Raw genomic sequence first — 21,280 nt, forward strand, 5'->3', positions numbered from 1 at the left:
CTGGAACTTTGCTATATAAAAGAAGCATTACCATTAGGAAAAAAAATCGCAACTTGGTTCTCTTAACAATAAGGAGCCATTTTTCAGTTGTCAGTTTGACTTTTAATCTTGTGATACCATCTTCCTTATATTCACATTAGTGAATATTACAAGAGAATCTAAAGATTGTCTTATTAAAATAACTAAGAGTGATTTTTAAAACATACTCAAGCTCAGCAAATAAACAAAAGGAAGCCAAACCTCAAGGTACTATAATGTAACCATTCCCAAGACCTAACTGGAGATTTAATTTACAGAAAATGACCTAGCACCCTCATAAGTCAGAAATGGAGTCATACACAGAAATATATAGATGTTAAAAATACCTTCACATTTTATTGCAATGGTGAATTTGTGTTTGTGTGTGTCTTTACATTTAATAATACTGTAAATTATTTCTTTCCGAGACCAGAATAGACCCCTAGAACATTATAACTTTATGTTGAAGAGTAGGAACAGTTTTCTTCAGTGGAAGTTGCTTAAGACAGGATTCTAATTTATACCTGTTGCTTCTTGATTTTAAATTTTCTATTCCTTTGATATCTATTGCTTCCTTATTTTAAATTTACTTCTATCTAACATTGTGGTTAGCTTTTAAACTCCTTTCACTCTTTTAACACTTTAAAGAATTTGAATTATTGATTAAAGTTAAATGACAGATTACTAAATTCATTTTTTAAACTCATTTTTTTCCAATGGCATGGTATCTATTTTATTTCTTTTTTTCCATACTTATCTTAGATACAGTAAAAGCTTATATTTCCTGTTTGGTATGTTGGCAGATTTGGAGCTCTTTATAGTTTTTCGCTAACAGTTAAAATTAACCTGAGTGAGACTATGATTTATAACTGGTTGTTTTATTCTTAGGGAAAGAATCTGATTTATCTTTAACATCTATGAACATAAATATATGTTTGTATTTGGTACATTATAAGTTCTATTCATTTTATATTCTTACACTTATTTATATCCTTAAAGAGTATGCAGTTAAATTCTTTTTACTGTATTTATTGAAATCTCTCAAGCATATTTCTTCAAACCTTGGTTTTCAAAGTATTGTGTCATTCATGCTTACTATTTTATGTATGCATATGTGCATTTGCATTTACTCCATTTTTAAAACATAACCTTAAAAAAGATAAAAAACATCCATAGGGTTTTTAATAAGATAAGAATACATGTCTATTACTGATATCAAATATTTATCTTTAAATTTCAGATAAGCCTTTGAAAAAAAGAAAACAAGATTCTTACCCACAGGAGGCTGGGGGTGCTACAGGAGGTAATAGACCAGCTTCTCAGGAGACGGGTTCTACGGGAAATGGGTCAAGGCCAGCATTAATGGTTAGCATTGATCTTCATCAGGCAGGAAGAGTGGACTCTCAGGCTTCTGTAACTCAGGATTCAGACTCCATAAAAAAGCCTGAAGAAATCAAACAATGTAATGATGCACCTATTTCTGTTCTTCAGGAAGATGTTATTGGAAGTCTTAAATCTACACCAGAAAACCATCCTGAGACACCTAAAAAAAAGTCTGATCCTGAGCTTTCAAAGAGTGAAATGAAACAAAGTGAAAGTAGATTGTCAGAATCTAAACCAAATGAAAACCGATTGGTGGAGACAAAATCAACTGAAAATAAGTTAGAAACTAAAGTTGAGACCCAAACAGAAGAACTTAAACAGAATGAGAGCAGAACAACTGAATGCAAACAAAACGAGAGCACCGTAGTTGAGCCTAAACAAAATGAAAATAGACTGTCTGACACAAAACCAAATGACAACAAACAAAATAATGGCAGATCAGAAACAACAAAATCAAGGCCTGAAACCCCAAAGCAAAAGGGTGAAAGCCGGCCTGAGACTCCAAAACAAAAGAGTGAAGGGCGTCCTGAAACCCCAAAACAGAAGGGTGATGGAAGGCCTGAAACTCCAAAGCAAAAAGGTGAAAGCCGCCCTGAAACTCCAAAGCAAAAAAATGAAGGGCGACCTGAAACACCAAAACACAGGCATGACAATAGGAGGGATTCTGGAAAGCCATCTACGGAGAAAAAACCTGAAGTGTCTAAACATAAACAAGATACTAAATCTGACTCACCTCGGTTAAAATCAGAACGAGCTGAAGCCTTAAAGCAGAGACCTGATGGGCGATCTATTTCTGAGTCACTAAGACGTGACCATGATAATAAACAAAAATCAGATGACAGGGGTGAATCAGAGCGACATCGAGGAGATCAGTCTAGGGTTCGAAGACCAGAAACATTGAGATCCTCTAGTAGAAATGAACATGGCATTAAATCTGATAGTTCAAAAACTGATAAACTAGAACGAAAACACAGGCATGAATCAGGGGACTCAAGGGAAAGACCATCTTCTGGGGAACAAAAATCAAGACCTGACAGTCCTCGTGTTAAACAAGGAGATTCTAATAAATCAAGATCTGATAAACCTGGTTTTAAATCACCAAATAGTAAAGATGACAAAAGGACAGAGGGTAACAAGAGTAAAGTAGACACTAATAAAGCACACCCTGACAATAAAGCAGAATTTCCAAGTTATTTGTTGGGGGGCAGGTCTGGTGCATTGAAAAATTTTGTCATTCCGAAAATCAAGAGGGATAAAGATGGCAATGTTACTCAGGAAACAAAGAAAATGGAAATGAAAGGAGAGCAGAAAGACAAAGTAGAAAAAATAGGATTAGTTGAAGATCTAAATAAAGGAGCTAAGCCTGTAGTTGTTCTACAAAAACTGTCTTTGGATGATGTTCAGAAACTTATTAAAGATAGAGAGGACAAATCAAGAAGTTCCCTTAAACCTATCAAGAATAAACCATCAAAGTCAAATAAAGGTAAGAATACTGATGTCATTTATAATATAATCGATTTTAAGTGCTAAGGTTACTAAGTATTAAAAAGGAAATTTACAAAAATTAGAAAGCTACTACGTGAAAATATAACATCTATGTCAAACAACAGTAAATTTTTTTCAGAAGTATAGATAAAGGTTTCCAATGAATTTTTTTTTTCCCCACAGTTTTTTTCTTCCCACCCACTACTCAAGGTAGTTATGAATCTTACTGCTATTTGGTTACACAGAGATAAGTTATTTGGCTGTTTAATTATTTCTTATATTCGTTATTTCTTATGTTAATCAAGTGAATGTTGTATTAAAATGGCTGTCTTTAAAAACTCTCTATAGTCTTACAGTACTATATTCTTACAGACCTGTGTTTGAGCTAATTATCGATGAATAGTTTGTATAGTTTAGAAAGTTATATAAAAGGTTATTTTTCATTTTATTGGGGAGATGGTTAGTTAAATATGTTTTATATTTTTAAAACATATCTTTTTGTCCTTGTTTATGCAAAGGTAATAGGGAACGGTACTTACTTTTTAAATTTGGTTAAATTGTAAGTTTGTGGGAGGCAGGGGGACTGGTGTTATTTTTGCATGGTTTCTGAGTTAAATTCTCTGGTTACTTGAGTAAGATTATTTCCAAAGGGATAAGAATGTCTTAAGTGCCAAAAAATAATGACCATTTGTGCAGAAGATATACTTTTGTATCCGTTTGTACACAAGTATTTAAAATAACTTTTTTTATTTTTAAATAGAGATGAGGTCTTCTTGCTTTGTTGACCAGGCTGCTTTCGAACTCCTGGCCTCAAGCGATCCTTTTGTCTCAGCCTCCCAAAGTGCTGGGATTACAGGCGTGAGCCACCATGTCCATGCAGTCTAAATATATTGAGGTGTAGTGAAGGCGATAGAACTGAGAGTTTATTTGATTTTGAGTTTTCCTTCTGTGAAAGAGAATTATTAAGAATTTAGATTTAAACTTATATGTAACCAAGTATATGAAATCTGGAATTGCATTGGCTGAGATGGTAGCCATTACCTTTTTTGGCTATTTAAATTTAAATTAACTAAAATTGAAAGTTCATTTCATCAGTTGTCATACGTGGCTATTGGCTACCGTATTGGACAAAACAGAACATTTGCATCATCACAGAAAGTTGTATTGCATAGCACTGCAGTGCATTAGCAGATATGAAAAGTGTGTGGTTATTGTTTTCATAACATGCTGTTGTAACTTGTCTACCAAGAAAACTCTTTGAAAACATATTATAAAGAACTCTTTATTCAAAGAATGACTTGTGGCTAATCTGTTGTTATTCTTGCTTGGTCTTCGTCAACATTCATTTCTTCACTGTTAATTTATTTGATTTTGTCTTACAAAAATGAAAAAATATTGCCTTCTGAGTTACTAATATTTGTGTTCTTTGAGTGAAGCTTTTAATTTTTAGATTATAGCAATTAGACCAAAAATCAATTAAGACATCAGCCTCAATAAGTAGCCTTTTTTATTTAACTGGAATGTGTCTTTTCAGAGTTACTTGTTAATATGAAAGAGGTTGTAGAATGCGGGAGTTAACACTAGATTTGTTTTCTTTTAGGTAAAGATTTTCTTTAAAATTTTTTAGCGAAAGTTTGGGAGTAGCTTATATTTATAAACTAAAGAGTATGGCTATACAATTTTAGAAGAGTCAGGTGAAAGATGGAAAGTGGTACCCTCTTGTTCCTTTGATCTGGACCATCTTTCTCTCCCTCCCCTCTCAGCTTACCCTAGCCTTGCTTTCTAAACTCTGTTCTAACAAAGAGTCTTTTACAACTCCTTAAAGAACATCCAGAAGTGAATATAGCTTTTAGTTAGTAATTGCTGTATTATTTCACCTGGTTTTTTCACATGCAGTAATATGGCCTATGAATAAGCTTTTAGCACCAAAATGCATTTCTGATAGTATACTTTTAATGCAGATGTATATACCTGATATGGTCATGTTAGTATGTAAGTAAGCTATCTGGGTGTCTGAGTGATGTGTATGTATGTGTACATGTGCATGTTTATGTATATATACACATATATTAATGTAAGTGCAATTACAGTAACAGTCCTTTTCATCAAAAAATACTGTGTCAGTGCTTAAATTCATTTCAGGATGCCGTGTAGCTATCTTTTGGATTAATTTATTTATGTCTTAGGATCCGTATCTTTTTTTTTTTTTTTTAGTAATGTTCTAATTTTGGTTTTATTTTAGATTTTTGCTACTCAGTTTAAATAGCAGAGTTGGTTAATTGTGGATTTTTTTAATTGCATGTACATGAAGCACAGTTGTAGATTACTTACCCTTTGTAGTACATATTGGGGTTTTCTTTGGAGATTCACAGAAAATCACATTTTGATGTGTTGATGATTTTCTGAGTAAAGGAATTAGTCTGAATATTGCTGGGATACTATTATGGTTGGTTCCTAGGGCCAAAATTGAAAAGCCATAAATTTCCATCTTTTAAATATTTTACCAGTTGTTCATATAGAAAATATTCTTTAGGATATATTTTAAGCTGATAAATTTTGAGTGTGTGATAGAGGTACAGATTTATTACTCCTATTTTAGATTACTTATTTTTGTCTTTTGTATGAGCATGTTAAATGTAAAGTGGCATTGTTACATTTGATTTGATTTCTGTGGCAATATGTCTATATCCCTGGTACCTAACAAAATACTTCATACATAATAAAATTATACTTAATGGCTATTGAATGGAGACGATGTTGTCACCATTTTCAGGAAAAGCTTTTGTGTACAGATTAAAAATAGATAGTCATCTTTTATGTTCCCATCAATACACCCTAGCTCAAGAGCTACTTATTTGTCGAATCCTGCTTCCTAAATATTGTAGTAACTTTCTTCACCCTGTCAACTACCTAGATTTTTTGTTAAGATCCAAAGAAAACCTGCTTATAGTATTATGTGTTTAGTTTTTCTATCACACTTATTTTGATCTACAGCAGTTACAACATGGGATTAATATTATTCCCATTCTTATCCTGCTTTGTCAACTTCCCTATCTTTCCATCACCTTGTTTATTCCTTGTGTGGGAGGGGTGGAGGGGGCAGTCAGGCAACGTAACCCTTTGTAGAATCCTTTTTAAGTTCTTCAAATATCTTCTACTAAAATATACTTCGATCAGTATGTTACATGCCAAAAAATATTTTATTGTTAAAAATTTTATTAGAATATTACCCTAATGTATAGTGTCTCTAAATTAAAATAATAAAGTTATGAGATCCTTTAAGATTGGCATAATCTCCCAGCATTTTGGGAGGCCAAGGTAGGTGGATCATTTGAGGTCAGGAGTTAAGACCAGCCTGGCCAACATGGTGAAACCCCACCTCTACTAAAAATACAAAAATTAGTTGGGCACGGTGGCAGGCACTTGGTAGTTCCAGCTACTCAGGAGGCTGAAGCAGGAGAATCGCTTCAAACCAGGAGGTTATAGTGAGCTGAGATTGTGCCACTGCACTCCAGCCTGGGTGACAGAGCAAGACTCTTATCTCAAGAAAAAAAAGAAGATTGGCATAATCATCAACTAACATGTGCCTTCAGTGTTATTAACAGCTTAGTATCAGTAATTACAAACATTTGATTTTGTTTTGGGTTTGTTTTTTTTTTTTTAATTCCAGAGTGTCTCAAAATAGCTTTATGTCTAAGGAAACCATTTTTCCTTCGCTCTCCCCCTTCTTCTTTCCAACTAGTATATCATTCTCCATTATGTGGACTCAGTGCTTTCGAGAAATATCCGTATTATTTGTTATTTGACATCATCCTTTAAACTGAAGAGTAAAGCAGTTTCTGAAAGTAGTCTTCACTGGGAATGTATCTGGCGGCTTTAATAGTCAATAGTGATTAGCCTATATTGCTCACTTGATGAGCTAATGATTGTAGGCCTTACTAGCGACAGTTATGTCACTTCAGTTATCTACTGTTACAGTTACACTACTAAATGCTGATCACTGTCATCAGCTGGTTGCCTTTTACTCAGCACTGAACCAGTCTAGTTAGATTGTGTTTAGGATCCTCAGCTTCTGCAAGTTTTAAAGTATTGTTTCTGAGAGTGAATTTATAGCATAGTTTATTCATTCCTAAATTGAGGATTTTCAGTGTGTTTTCTTTAAGGTAGATTGTAATATTGAATAATATTTAATGATGCTGCAGTGGGAATTTATTTTGCTTCATTTGCACAGTTTTATAAAATACCTTTCTAAAAAACTCGAATTTTCAGTTTTTATAAAGACATTCATATCAGTGATATCTTTAGGAAATGTTTAGAGAAAGTTTATTACAGAAGTTGGCATAATCCATATCTAGCTCTTGTGACTTTAGAGCAGTATTTTGAAAATTTGTACTCATGATTTCCAGTTGTAGAAATTTTTGTTCCAAATTATGCTTAATAGATTGTTCATATAAATATTGCTTAAAAGAAATGCGTTACGTAGAAACCTTTTTATAAAAATTAAAGTTTGCTGGAGCTGTTCTCTCTCCTTTCCATTCCATCTCTTAAGCCAGCCCAAAAACGTAGTTTCTATAGGGTTCTTGTATCTGTAGAAATAGGTGTATAATTGACAGCTAAGGAGCTAGCAAATACTAATTCTGAAAGAACCTGTGTCTGTTTATGAAGAAATTATCTTTGACATACTGAATTCCCTCTTATATCCTAAAAAAAAATTAATGAAACCCTTCTTTACAAGGGCCTGATGCGAAATTAAAGAGTATGAATACCTACTAGTATTATAATACCAATAAAATGGGTTTTTTAATATGGATCTCTCTGTCTTGCCTATAAAAATATTAGCATTTTCTGGCTTCTGATGTGTCAATTTTTAAAAATTCTCCTTTAAACTTATTATAAATTATAGTACAAAGAGAACTGATATCAAAACTTTGAATAAGTCTTAACCTTTCAAAGCTTGATTCATTCACTTTTAAAATAAAGAAACCAATTTCCCTCCTGCTTTATACAGTTATAAAAACCAAAATGAATGTTGTTATAGTAAAAGCTAATCGGTCTGTTTTTTTATATAAAGGAATGTACAGTCATTCAGTTTCTAATTGAATTGAATTTATCTAAATGAAGAAAGCAATTTTTAAAAACAAATCTTTTTATGTATCTGCACTTTATATTCAGTGTAGATTTAAAGATATTACTGCCACAATTTATTTTTCTCACCGTGTATACATATCAAGGAAAGAATCATTTGATCCCTGCCCCCTACTTTTCAGTAATGAGTAGTAAGTTGTTACTTACATAATGAGTAGTAAATTGTCATTTATATGCAGTATTGAAATTTTTTTTTTTTTTGCCCCCGCTTACCTCTAATTGAAGTTGAAGATCCATTTGGTGCTTCTGTGTTATATGGGTAGATTAATGGAAGAATTGTCACTGAACTGTTACATTGTGCCTGCCTAAGATTTTTTTTTGTTTTTTAGGATTTATAATATTTGGAGGTTTATGTAAGGCTCTTAGTTATTTTTCTGAACATGACTTGTTTCCATTGACCAAAGCTTCAGCCCCAAAGATTTTATTAGTTTAGGTGATTTGTTTCTATCTCAGAGTTGTTTTCCTGTTTTAAAAAGAAAACAAAACACTTTGTTATCAAATCAATGTTTGGGACTTTAAATCTTTTGATGATTTCTGGTTTTAATAATCTGGCAAGTGCTGATTTGTGTGATTTATAATAGAAATCAAAGATTACTTAAATGTAGCTTATCTAGGAGTAAATGTATTCTTTAGCCATATTAGAGCCAGAGTATAGAGTGCATTGTATTTAATGGAACATATGTACAGAAGCTGAAAACTTGGTATCTCACAAAATTGTGACTAAATGACATTATTCATCAAGCCAATAACATAAAGTTTTATGGGAATTCAGACATCTGATTTAAAGAATAAAGCAGGACAAAAGAAATTAGGGGAGAGACAATCATAAAGCACTAGTAGTCTGAAGTTTTTAGGAACAAATAACTTGGCAAGCAACAATAATCCCTAAAATCATCAATCCCTAAGATACATCATCGTATGTTAAGAGATAGCAAGACTCTATGTTTGTATTTAATGGATTATTAACTAATTCAGGGGAAATAACATAACCAAGTATGTCATACAGATAATTTTAAGTACTTGCTATTTATTCATTTTTTTTAAACTGAGTTATCCAAATCAGGATCCTTTTGTTTTTTTAAAGACAGAGTCTCATTCTCTTGCCCAGGCTGGAGTGCAGTGGTGCTAATATAGCTCACTGCAGCCTAGGACTCCTGAGTTCAAACAATCCTCCCATCTCAGCCTCCAAGTGGCTGGGTTATCCAGATCCTTGATGTCATATTAAAGATCCCAGGCCTGAATATGGGAAAGTCATGCATTTTATTTGTTATCTTTGTAATCAAGGGACCTGGCAGAGTCCATTTATAAAGTGCTTCATGAAATGGAAGAAAGGATGTGGTTAATTCAGAAAATGTGTGAAACCTGTGGAATAGACAATTCTGTTCAAAATGAAACAGGGTTCACTTTTGGAGGATGATACATGTAGAGACATTGATTCCTGGATTTTTTTTCTTTAAAGTTGGGTCATCTTCAGAAATAAAACTTTTGACCTTTGAATTATGTTGTTTAAACTTTCAAAGTTTTATAGAAGTTAAAATGATCTGGAGAATACTAGAGGTCTTAATAGTATTCTCGTTAATGTAAGGAATAAGAAAGGGTAAACTACTGTTAATAAATGTTGATACTTGCTTTATCGGATATAAGGCACAGGTTGTCTGTGTTTGGCTATTGTGAGGAATTTTTTTAAAAAGAAAAAGAGCAGAGTCCTTGCTCTGGGAACATAATAATCCATTGCAGAGAGAGCACAAGAACTAGTACATATTTTAACCTTTGATTATTGTGTTTTTATCTGCAGGAAAATATTCTGGTATATTAGTATCAAGTCAGTATGTCTGTGATGTGAACGTAATCTAAGCAGAACAATCACTTAGGTAACATTTGCTTTAAAAAAAAAAAAATTCCGTGAGGGATGAAAGGTCAAATACTTTGGGTTATCTGTATTTATAAAACCATAAAGATCATAATGTTTCAAATACTGCAAAAAAAAAAATTCCATTCTTAAAAATTTTGGAAATGTACTCATTTGTCTCTCAAATATAGCAACTCAGGAACTATCCAGCAAGTGTATCTGTAAGTGAACATGAGAAATTGTGAACCACAGAGTTAGGCAATCAAGAAGCATCTATTGACCATCCATATATGTACTTAATATTATGTAGGTCATGTGGAAAAGAGAAGATGTATACTCTAAAACATGATGTTCCATCAAAAAGACACATACTGAAGTAGAGATATTCATTCAAAGATTTTTAAATGAGTTGCAAAATGTGTTCAGTTTGGGGCTGAAGATACGCAATGCAAAGCTAAAGTTGACTTCTTTTACTTCTACCAGTATTCTAAAAAAAAAAAAAAAAATGACCCTCACTGATAAAACTTAACTAGTTAAATTAAGAAAGCCAATACAGAGAAATATTACCTGATTTCAAAATGACACAGAAGTTAAACTCAACATTAGTTAGAATTCTTAGCAATTGAAGTCTGGGATATTACCAGTCATGAGTATTGCATGTTTGTTGGGTAAAATTATTGCTGTGCATGTCCTTAGAAGAACAGGAGCCTGAAAGTTACTGAAATAACTCCTTTGTGATACTGAATAAAAGTTTTGAAAGAATTAAAAGGTTATTCTTCCATTAAGATTAATGTTTTATATCTCCATCTTGAGTTATTTGATTGTATTGTCTTAATCTTCTTGATAGCTATTTACTTTTCTGTCATAATTAATTTTTATTCTTTACATAAGCGCTATTATCATTTGCATGTTATAAAGGATAGTATTAATGTTGATTGTAAGTTACTAATATTTCCTGCTGTAAACCACAAAGGTACTCTTTGCTCCCAATTCATAAAATTTATCAGGTAAGATTTTTCTTTTTATACTTCCACTCAAAGTAAGTAAAGGAAGCTAAAATTGCCATCTTTAGTAATCATTAAGGACAAATAATCCTGAATAAGTAGCTTTTTCTACTTCTACTTTATTTTTTAAACTGTCAGGAAGATAGTCACAGTTTATTTCTTCGTAAGAACTATTTGTGTGTGTTTGTGTGTATGTGTGTAGGATTAAGTAGTATAATGGCTCTTATTGTCTTATTTTTTATTGTCTTGACTCTTTCGTGGGAAGATATGAACTTGAATTTTCTAAAAGTACTTGAAATGTACTTTTCAGTTACAGGCATATATATTTTAAAATATTTGTCATCTATTTATCCTATGTTACATGTTTCTCTTGTCTTCAGTTAAATTGTATATATTGATTTGTCTGTTTGAAGAAGTTCTCCATAATGCTAAAGGCATTACCATGCCTTCAAATAGACAGTGATAGGTAAAAGCATATGTAAAGCTCTTGTCTCAGCCACCATACACAACTGCCAAGATCATAGAAAAGGAGGAGGAGTGGTAAGTGTCTTCCAGCACTTCTCACTTGTATTGAGGGGTAACATTAGATTCAAACTACTGCAGACCTACAGAAAACAAAATTTATGTATTACCAAGAATGTGAAGTGTACCTCTTACCGCAAATCCGTTTGCAAATGTCAGTGAATCTCTAGTTTCAGAAAGTTTTAAGTCAATGCAGACAAATTGAAGGCATTATATCAAAAATTTATTATATAATTACCCTTCGTTTTTATGGTGGTGTCATGTTTTTAAAGTTGTTACATAATTATATGTATATATGTACACATACATATATATTAACTATATTGTCACTTTAGGGTTAAGAGTATTATAGTTGTGTTCTATTAAAATAAACAGGTGACTTAGAAACCATAAATACTAATATTTTTATTGTGCTAATTTAGTTAAAATTTTCCTTTTATCTTCAGATTTACTTTTTTTTTTTTTTTTGTTTACCTTTCATTAATAGGTAGTATAGATCAATCAGTGTTAAAAGAATTACCCCCTGAACTCCTGGCAGAAATTGAGTCCACCATGCCACTTTGTGAACGTGTGAAAATGAACAAACGCAAGCGTAGCACAGTTAATGAAAAGCCAAAATATGCTGAAATCAGTTCAGATGAAGATAATGATAGTGATGAAGCTTTTGAATGTAAGTATCACAGAACTCTTTGTTATTATTTTAGAGTTTAAAAGCAGGTTGATGTGTTTTTCTCATTTATAATTTGGGGGTTTAGCAAGAGCACAGTCACCTTAATTCTTAATAACGCAGTATAGTAAGTTTTTTTCTCTACACTTTAAAAATGCGTGAAAGATGAGATCAGTTGGCACCAAGAAAAAATATTAAATGAGCTACAATTAAGTTTAAAACACAGGTAGGTATGTGTCTGTATGCATTCAGCAAACATATATTGAGCTCCTATTATATGCTAGACACTGAGAGTAAAAATACAAATAAGATATGGCCCCTGTCTTCAAAGAGCCTTCAGTCTAATGGGGGAAATATGTAAATAAATAATTGCAGTATGCTGATAAAAGTACAGTGATAATAGTTAATCCAGGGTGCTATGGGAACACATTGGATTGGCATCAAAATCAGAGTGGGGGCTCAGGGAATGCTTACTGGAAGAGGTGACACTTGAGTTGAGTCTTGAAGGACACGTAGGAGATAGCCAGATGAAGAAATATTTAAAACCATACTATCACTAAATTATGAATGGATTAGCCACATTGCAGATTATCTCTGTGGTTTGGACCTGGCTTCTCCTTTTTGCCCAGCTGTGTCCTGGAATTCCTCCCTTGTTTCACTGTTTTCCAGAGCTGGCTTCTTCACTACACAGCTACCTCTCTACAACACTGTGATCACCTGTCTTTGCACTAGACTTGCTATACCTCGCCTGTCTTCCTACTGGTCCACTGAAAAAGTTCTTCTCTTTTATCCCTATCTTCCTTCTTCTGGAGCAAGAGAATTGAGCCTAGCCAAGAGGGGTCAGCAACCTTGTTTGACTTAAACGGCATTCAGTGGAAACAGACTATGGGAGATCTTCACTTGTGTGCCAACTGACTTAGTCATAATGACCAAAAGAAGTGGGAAGACCACCAGTGTTCTACCTTTTCCACCTAGTGTCCATAGATTGAGGTGTGACAAGCAAGGGCAGGAAGGACAGATGCATGCCGCCATTTTTAAATGTATATTGCTGATGGAAGCCCTTCACCTCCTCCAAAGTTTTTAATGTTAATTTACTGATTTTTTTTTAATTGTGAGCTCTTGAGCTATGAGCAGTAGACTATGAATACTGAACAAATCTGAAAAAGGTTTTAAAAGTGAAATAAAATATACAGCAAACTTAATCAACAGTTAATCATGTATAATTGTTATAATTTGTATTATGAAATGTATTGACACACAGTATATTAAAATGGCTAAAGTTAATTTTTTTTATTACGATCAGACATTTTGGTCATATGGGGATGTGGTTAGCTCTGGAAGGTGAGAAGATAAAAGAAACATGGGGCCCAGGAACTCACTCCCTTTAATACACATGCCTTACCACTCTGCCTCTTTCCCTCTAATAAACATATCACCCATATCTAGAATAGCCAAGAAGGAGGAGTCCCTGAATTCCAGTTTGATTTCAAATAACATTTCAAATCCAGTTGACGGATAGTGGCTGCCTCCATTACTCAATTGCAAAGATTTCTGAAGCTGTCTCACAGTTAAGTGGAAAGGATAACATAATCAGAAATCTCCATGAAATATAAAATAGTGGAGAGTAGAGCCACACATCCCTCATGTTTGTCACCAATGCAGCCACCATTCATTTCCCCTTGCTTTCTATCATGAAAGCTTTTGTCTCGTCTTATGGAGGCATGTACTTCGTTGTAAAGCCATGGATCCTGTTATATCTATGCCCAACTATATTGAAAGGTAATATTTATTTTAAAGAACCTGAGCTTCACCCACTGCTAGAAGAAAGGAAAGTTTCTCTAGATTTTTAAAGAGATGTCAAGAGTAGCTTCCTGTTTTTCTTCACTTATTTCTATACGAGTAACTATAGAAAAGTGGACACTGGAGCCACTGATTTGAGTGGTGAAAGAAGTCCAAATGGTTGTTCACATAAACAACCAATTGTTATACCACAACAGAAACAGTGTAGTGAAAATATAGCACAATACAAAATGTGAAACTATTATGAGACCATTAAGTTGCAAGCATTATGCTGCTTCGAGAAAGAGAGAGACTTTTTGAAACTTAACAGTTTAATCAAATTGTTTCTCAAAATCTAAAACCAAGGAAATAGTTTTGTTGAAGGTTAGGGGAAAATGTTGAAGGATAACTTTGAAAGTTGGGCTACACAGATTTGGATGGCCATAGCACAAATATAAGGTCACTGGGTACCTGGGGGAAATGGAGAGAGGGGCGATGTAAGAAACTCAAGAGGTACATAGGTGAAATTTGGAAAGAGAGGAGAGAGAACACCCAAATCATATTTTACATACCTCTCTTTTGAGTCCTTTCCCCTCCCCTGCTTATTCCAAGGTAACGAGAGAAATGGAGAAAGAATAAACTAGCCACAATGAGTTGGTATTCTGATAACCTCATTATAACACAATGTGTTATGGAAGTTTTTTTTTTTTTAATGTCACCCCATTTTTATCTAAATTGTCTAAAATTTGATGAATGTGAACTAAAGATTTACAAGATCTGTGGATAGTTACCACCAATACAGCATATTCTATGTAATTACAAACCTCTATAAGATTTTTCAAGCATTTTCTACTCATAGGATTGAATGCTTGAAATGGATTTATTAATTAAAATGTACAAAGACTAAAGCAGGTCATATTTGAGGTTGTAAAATACTAATTTCTGGTGCGGTAACTCATGCCTGTAATCCCAACACTTTGGGAGGCCGAGGTGGGAGGATTGTTTGAGACCAGCCTGAGCAACATAGCAAGACCCCTTCTCTGCCTCTGTGAGAAAATAGTGCTTTCTGAAGTAGTTTGCTTATTAGTTGCCATCCCTAAGTACTGAAATTCAGGCATTTCAGTACTTGTGAAAAAAAATCTGAGGAATTCTATATAGAAATGACATGTTTCTCTCTCACAAATACATACACACAGCCTACTTATATTAGTGTATGAAACAAGTTGTCACTAAAGGAATATACTAGAGCATACTGTAATCATAAAAGAGGAACAGTCCTATCACTCTTCACATACCTCATAACCAAATTCATACCTAATTATGAAGAAAATCCCAGATATTTATATCCATTTACATTTGTGGTTTATATGAACCTTTTTGCTCTCCAAGCCTGTGACCATAAAGAAGAGGAAACATAATGACCTTTTCCTGCCATGTTGTCCCTAGATTGGCTAGAAGAGTCCAGAACCAGAAACCAAACTAGATTCTTGAACAGGAATAGATAGGGTAGCATTTAAGAATAAGATTAGCCAGAGTGTAGACATTTATTACCCACACATGAAGACACTGGCACAAGCATAGAGCGCCTGGGCCAGAGGTTGGCATCCTTACATCTAAGCCAAGTAGGGCACTTAAGCAAAACATTTGTCTTAAGTATTTGTGTATTTGTCATAGTTAGGGATTCAGAAAAGAGCAGTTGCTAGTCAAATAACAGACTGGAAAGTTTATCATTGTCAGCAGCAAGTGGTCACAACAACAACCAGTATATGATCTCAAGGTAGGACACATCACTTCTCTACGCTGGTTTTAACTTGGTGGTACCTACTACATCCTAGAACAGACATGGTAAATATTTGTCACTTATAGTGCCCCCCAGCTCTTACTGCAGACATTTCTAATCAGTCTTTCTTGCTGAGCTATGATGCTTTCTCAGAGCTCAGAGTTATTTTCAACATAATATTCTAGGCAGCTATTGCCAGTTGATAAGAGTTGATGTGTCAGGTGAAATCTGTTTGCCAGGTCTGTCTAAAGGCTCCTGTCAGTACGGGTGATTTTAGCAGAATGCTAAAATGATGGGGAAAAGATTGAAGGTAACATATATAATCATGCTTATGAAGCATACATAAGCTTAGAAACTTTTCTTGGGTTTAAGCAAGCCTTTTGTTGGAGAACTGAATTCATTATGTGAGTATTTACAACTGTACAGGTTTATTCTATCTCTGTAGGCTTGTCATGTTAGGTCACCAGGGCTTATGGAATTTATCACTGAGTTGTGGGTTTAACTTAGCTATTAATTGATGGTGTACATGGTTACCCATATTCTGTAACACTTTCTCAAATTTGACTTCTCCAAACCCTGCTCCCCATCAGTAATCTACGTGATTTAAGGTGGTTCTGTTTTTCATCCAATTCCTAAACATAGTTTGTTTTACAGCCTCAATTAATCTTGAAGTTTAGGTATAACCCTTACTGACTTGCTGAATAAATGTCATTGAAATGAACACCATAGTTTAATTTTAAGAACCTTTCTATCTGTATTTATTAGGAATAAATACTGAGTTCGTGTAAAGATCTTAAAATCTGGGTAGATTGTGCTAAAATTAGTGATACTCTTTCTATATCATAACTTAAACTTCTGGGTAGACAAAATCACTGAATTTCCTACACCCTATGGAATGAAGATTTTTTTCCCCATGTGGTTCATTTGTAAAGTACAAGTTTTAATCATCTTTTTAAATGAGGTAAATTATTTGTCATGGGGATTTGCTTCTAGCCTCTAGGAAACGACATAAAAAAGATGATGATAAAGCTTGGGAATATGAAGAGCGTGACAGAAGAAGCTCTGGGGATCATAGGAGAAGTGGCCACTCTCATGAAGGAAGAAGGAGTTCAGGTGGTGGTCGTTATCGAAACCGAAGTCCATCAGATTCTGACATGGAAGATTATTCTCCTCCTCCCAGCCTTAGTGAGGGTAATTCATCAGTGTCAACGGATTTCTTACATAAACCAATTTAAATTTAGGGCTTTAACTTTGAAGAATATTTTATATCTTTCTATGAGTTAATTAACAACTAATTTTCAATTAAGACAAAAATACTTAGTTTCTATGAGCAGTGATTATTGTTTAAGTCTTTAACATTCAGGAAAAAAACTAGAAACAAAAATGGAATTATTTTAAGTTGTCATTCCTGCATTTCAGTACTTCTTTTTGTTCATTTTAGTTGCTAGGAAAATGAAGAAAAAAGAAAAACAGAAGAAAAGGAAAGCATATGAACCAAAACTAACACCTGAAGGTAACACTTTAGTTTATTTAATTTGTCTTTATTCATATTCTTCAGCTTCACATGTCTACTTGGAATGTGAGAATAATGAATGTATTTTTCTCTCTTGCAGAAATGATGGACTCTTCAACTTTTAAGAGATTCACAGCCTCGATAGAGAATATTTTGGATAATTTGGAAGATATGGATTTTACTGCATTTGGTAAAATCAACTTAAAATACATTTACCCATACTCTAAGTGTCTAACTTTCTGTCAGTTACTCCAGAGGAAAAAGAGGCATGCTCTGTGCTATCAAGAAACGAAATCTAGTTGTGAAGTCAAATCTAGTCTGTTACCAAGAAATTAAAAACTTTAGTACGAATCTCAAGTATAAATTAATCAAGTCTGAATAGTATCTAAAGAATCCTGAATAAGTTAGAGTAATTAAGAAAGTCTTTATGCAGGTGAGGAGGCTTGAATAGACTCTGGATAATGAAGGTACTGATAGGAGCAAATATGCAGAAATAAGCATCTATTCTTCTGTTCATTTATTCTAATGACCAATATTTATTGAATACTTACTGTATGCCAGTAGTATGTTAAGTGCTAGAGATGCAAAAATAAGTAAAACCCGAACACCTGGCTTTAGGGAATACAGATTCTAATATGGAAACCAAAATAGTAAACCAATTAGAATACAGTAGGATTAATGTTATATTCATATATTACTTTTACAATGACATAAAGATTACATCTATAAATATTAAAATATGTTTATAAAAACACTGCTTACAATGTATAGAGCTATTCTTAACAATCTTATGCCACCTTCAGCTGGTAAAATAAGTTGTTTTGTGAGAATTACTTGCCTATCATTTTGTTTGCTGATTATTTAGAATGTCAGTTTCATCTTTTTTAAAACTTTGCAATTGTATGCTGAGAAATTGTCTTCTGTATCATTTAGGGTCCCAAAAGGACAAAGGGCACTCTCAAATTAGGATAATATGAGGAGGAGTTATTTACAAAGAGACCAGTTAAAAAGATGGAGGCAAAATAGTACCAGAACCCAAGGTTAACAGTCTTAAACCAAAAGAGTGAGGCTACAGAAAAGTCACCAGAACTCATTCTGCAAGAAAAAAAGTTGTAGAGTAGGCTGCCTTGAAAGAAGCAATACCTTTTGGTCAGGGGACAGAGCCAGCCTGAGGAGACCTTGTAAGCAAAGAGTAAGAGATACAAATACTTGACCTTACACTCTTTAATCTTCTAACAGGGCACCCTACTGGCCAAACCCAAACAAAAGCCAGAGGGCATGGGAGACTCTTGATGTAGTCCGATCAGGTCAACGTCCTGAGGCAGAGTGTGTGGTTGAAAAGAGTCAAGAGTGTATCTAAAGTAGTAAAGATAAGATACCTATCTCATGTTCCCATTTTTGTCATAAATCTGACTTCAATTTCTGTCCTTTTTCATTTCGGGTTTACTTGAGGTTTATATATAGAGGCCTCTTAGGTTGTTATTTGTTTAGTTTGTGTGTCTAAAAATTTTATTAGAAAGTTAAGCTTGACATTTGGAGCTATTTCGTTTACCTAAAGTTTGTGTTTATTTGGCTTGATTTTGCAGGTGATGATGATGAAATTCCTCAGGAACTGCTATTAGGAAAACATCAGCTTAATGAACTTGGCAGTGAATCCGCTAAAATAAAAGCAATGGGTATAATGGATAAGGTATCTCACCAAAATAAAATGTATAAATTTACTTCATAGAAATATTTGAAATTAATTTAAGGTTTTCAGGGTAAATTATAAAATTTATGTAAATAGTAAAAAGAAAACTCATTGACCTCTGAGAGTCTAAATGAATTTTTTTGTTTTTTACAAAAGAATAAAAGAAGTGTTCTGCAAATTATTCTAAAGAGAATCACAGTCCTGCATTGAAAGAGGGCATGGACTTTAATTTTTTTCGGAGTTTTTTTTTTTTTCGTTTTCTCAAATATTTAGATTATTTAAATGCAGAAATACATTACATTTTTCTTTAACATTTGCTTTAGTCATTTAGGGTCATGAGTAGAAGTTCTAAGTGGGAAAGTTTTCTTACTCTTTAAGAGGGTAACAATGCTATTTCCTCCATAGCTCAAAGGGAATAATTGTACAGATTGTTTCTTGAATAGTATATAACTTTTACCAGTGATTGATAAAAGAATTTATCTTGCTATTTTAGCTTTCAACTGACAAAACTGTGAAAGTCCTAAATATCTTGGAGAAGAATATTCAGGATGGGTCAAAGCTTTCCACTTTGTTAAATCATGTAAGTTTAAGATCCATACTGTTAATTTTACCCTTAATGTTATTAAGATCTGTAGTGGTCCCCCACTTCTCTATTGTTTCATTTTTCATGGTCTCAGTTACCTACAGTCAACTGTGAGCTGAAAGTAGGTGAATGATTTTTATTACAGTCTATTGTTCTATTTTTTATTAATGTCATTAATCTCTTCCCATGCCTAATTTATAAATTAAATTTTATCTTAGGTATGTATGTGTAGGAAAAAACATAGTGTATATCGGGTTTGATACTATCCGTAGTTTTAGGCATGCACTCGAGGTCTTGGAATCTATCATCTGTGCATTAGGGAGGGACTAATGTGAATTTTTTCACAAATGACTTTCATGTGCAGGGGAAATTTCACATTTCGTTAGTTTGAACATGTTACCATGAATTACTAGTTACATTCATTAGCATTGCTAATAAAACTTTTAGTAATTCAGAATTAACGTTACACATTGTCAATTCACAGCTTTGCCATAAAGAACAGTCAAGACATGAAAATTTTTGTCAGTTTCAGGGACCGTTCTTTAGTTTATGCTCTTCCTTATGTAATTGTATGAATGTTTAAATTTTGTTTTTGATTTATGAGATGATAGGTAGTAATTCTTTTTGTTGACCTTTCCTGAAGAAATAATATAGTTAGAAACTTTATCATGATTTCTGAATGTATACTAATTTTTAATTAATATGCATTACTCCTTATATACCATTTTTATACCTACCTCAAAGGGTTGTTAAAAGGATTAAAGAATTAATTCATGTAAAGTACTTATAACAGTGTCTGGCATACTTTAACTTCTCAGTAAATGTTAACTGCCACTGTTACTATATTTTAATATGTTTATATCAAAAGCAGTAGCAACATGGTTGCAATGGTTTATTGAGTGAAGTAAATTTCCTGGGATTTGCCTTCCTAGCATTGTAGTGGACTGTAAATTATATGTGCATTCAAATTGATCTTGCTATCTCTGACATTAATGAATGCAAACACTAATGCTTATAGGCATTTAATAAGTTCTGAGTTGATAAATTTTCTTTTTTTTTTTTTTGTTCCTAATAGAGCCAGGGTCTTGCTTTGTCTCCTGGGCTGGAGTGCCGTGCTGCAGTCATAGCTCATTGTAGTCTCGAACTACTGGGCTCAGATGATCCTTCCACCTCAGCCTCCCAAGCTACTAGGACTACAGGCATGCACCACAATGCCTGGCTAATTATTTAAAATATTTTGTAGAGGCAAGGTCTCACTCTGTTGCTCAGACTAGTCCCAAACTGCTGGCTTCAAACGATCCTCCTGCCTTGTCCTCCCAAAGCTCTGGGACCACAGATGTGAGGCACTACACCTGGCCAAATTTTCTTTATTTTTAAAGGCCTGATTATAAAAGTAACATATTTATTGCAGAAAATTTCCAAAACAAAAAGCACCAAAAAAGCTATATTCTAATCTAGCAACAACCATGTTGAACACTTTTGATATATATGCTTCTCATGTATACATATGTAGTATATATATTTAATACAAACACTAGATTTCATTTTGTCTTATGAGGGAAATGCTCTTGGTGTTTGCAAAAGCCACAGGATTGCTAGGAAATCTTATCTCCATGGAGTAAAACAAGCTTGTCCAACCTGTGGCCCACTGGCCCATGTGGCCCAGGACAGATTTGAATGCAGCCCAACACAAATTTGTAAACTTTCTTGAAACATTATGAGGATTTTTTGCAATTTCTTTTTAAGCTCATCAGCTATCGTAATTGTTAGTGTATTTTATATGTAGCCCAAGACAGTTCTTCCAGTGTAGCCCAGGGAAGCCAAAAGATTGGACACTCCTGGAATAAAATATGTAGAAAAAT

At 33.6% G+C, this 21,280-nt stretch overlaps 1 protein-coding gene across 7 annotated transcripts in view; it reads left to right on the forward strand.

Annotated features, from left to right (window-relative positions):
* The window catches only part of NIPBL (NIPBL cohesin loading factor), a 214,916-nt gene that overhangs the window by 134,620 nt on the left and 59,016 nt on the right, over positions 1–21,280 (forward strand). For 6 of the 7 annotated variants that reach the window (XM_050794499.1, XM_050794501.1, XM_050794495.1 and 3 more), the window contains 7 exons: positions 1,259–2,884; positions 11,894–12,076; positions 16,626–16,823; positions 17,074–17,145; positions 17,246–17,335; positions 18,732–18,835; positions 19,329–19,415. In XM_050794499.1, coding sequence (XP_050650456.1) covers positions 1,259–2,884; positions 11,894–12,076; positions 16,626–16,823; positions 17,074–17,145; positions 17,246–17,335; positions 18,732–18,835; positions 19,329–19,415 — 2,360 coding nt within the window. The remainder of the gene's footprint in view (positions 1–1,258; positions 2,885–11,893; positions 12,077–16,625; positions 16,824–17,073; positions 17,146–17,245; positions 17,336–18,731; positions 18,836–19,328; positions 19,416–21,280) is intronic. The other variant, XM_050794500.1, reaches the window with a different exon arrangement.

Source organism: Macaca thibetana, chromosome 6, assembly GCF_024542745.1.
Source record: "Macaca thibetana thibetana isolate TM-01 chromosome 6, ASM2454274v1, whole genome shotgun sequence".
Classification (NCBI taxonomy): domain Eukaryota; kingdom Metazoa; phylum Chordata; class Mammalia; order Primates; family Cercopithecidae; genus Macaca; species Macaca thibetana.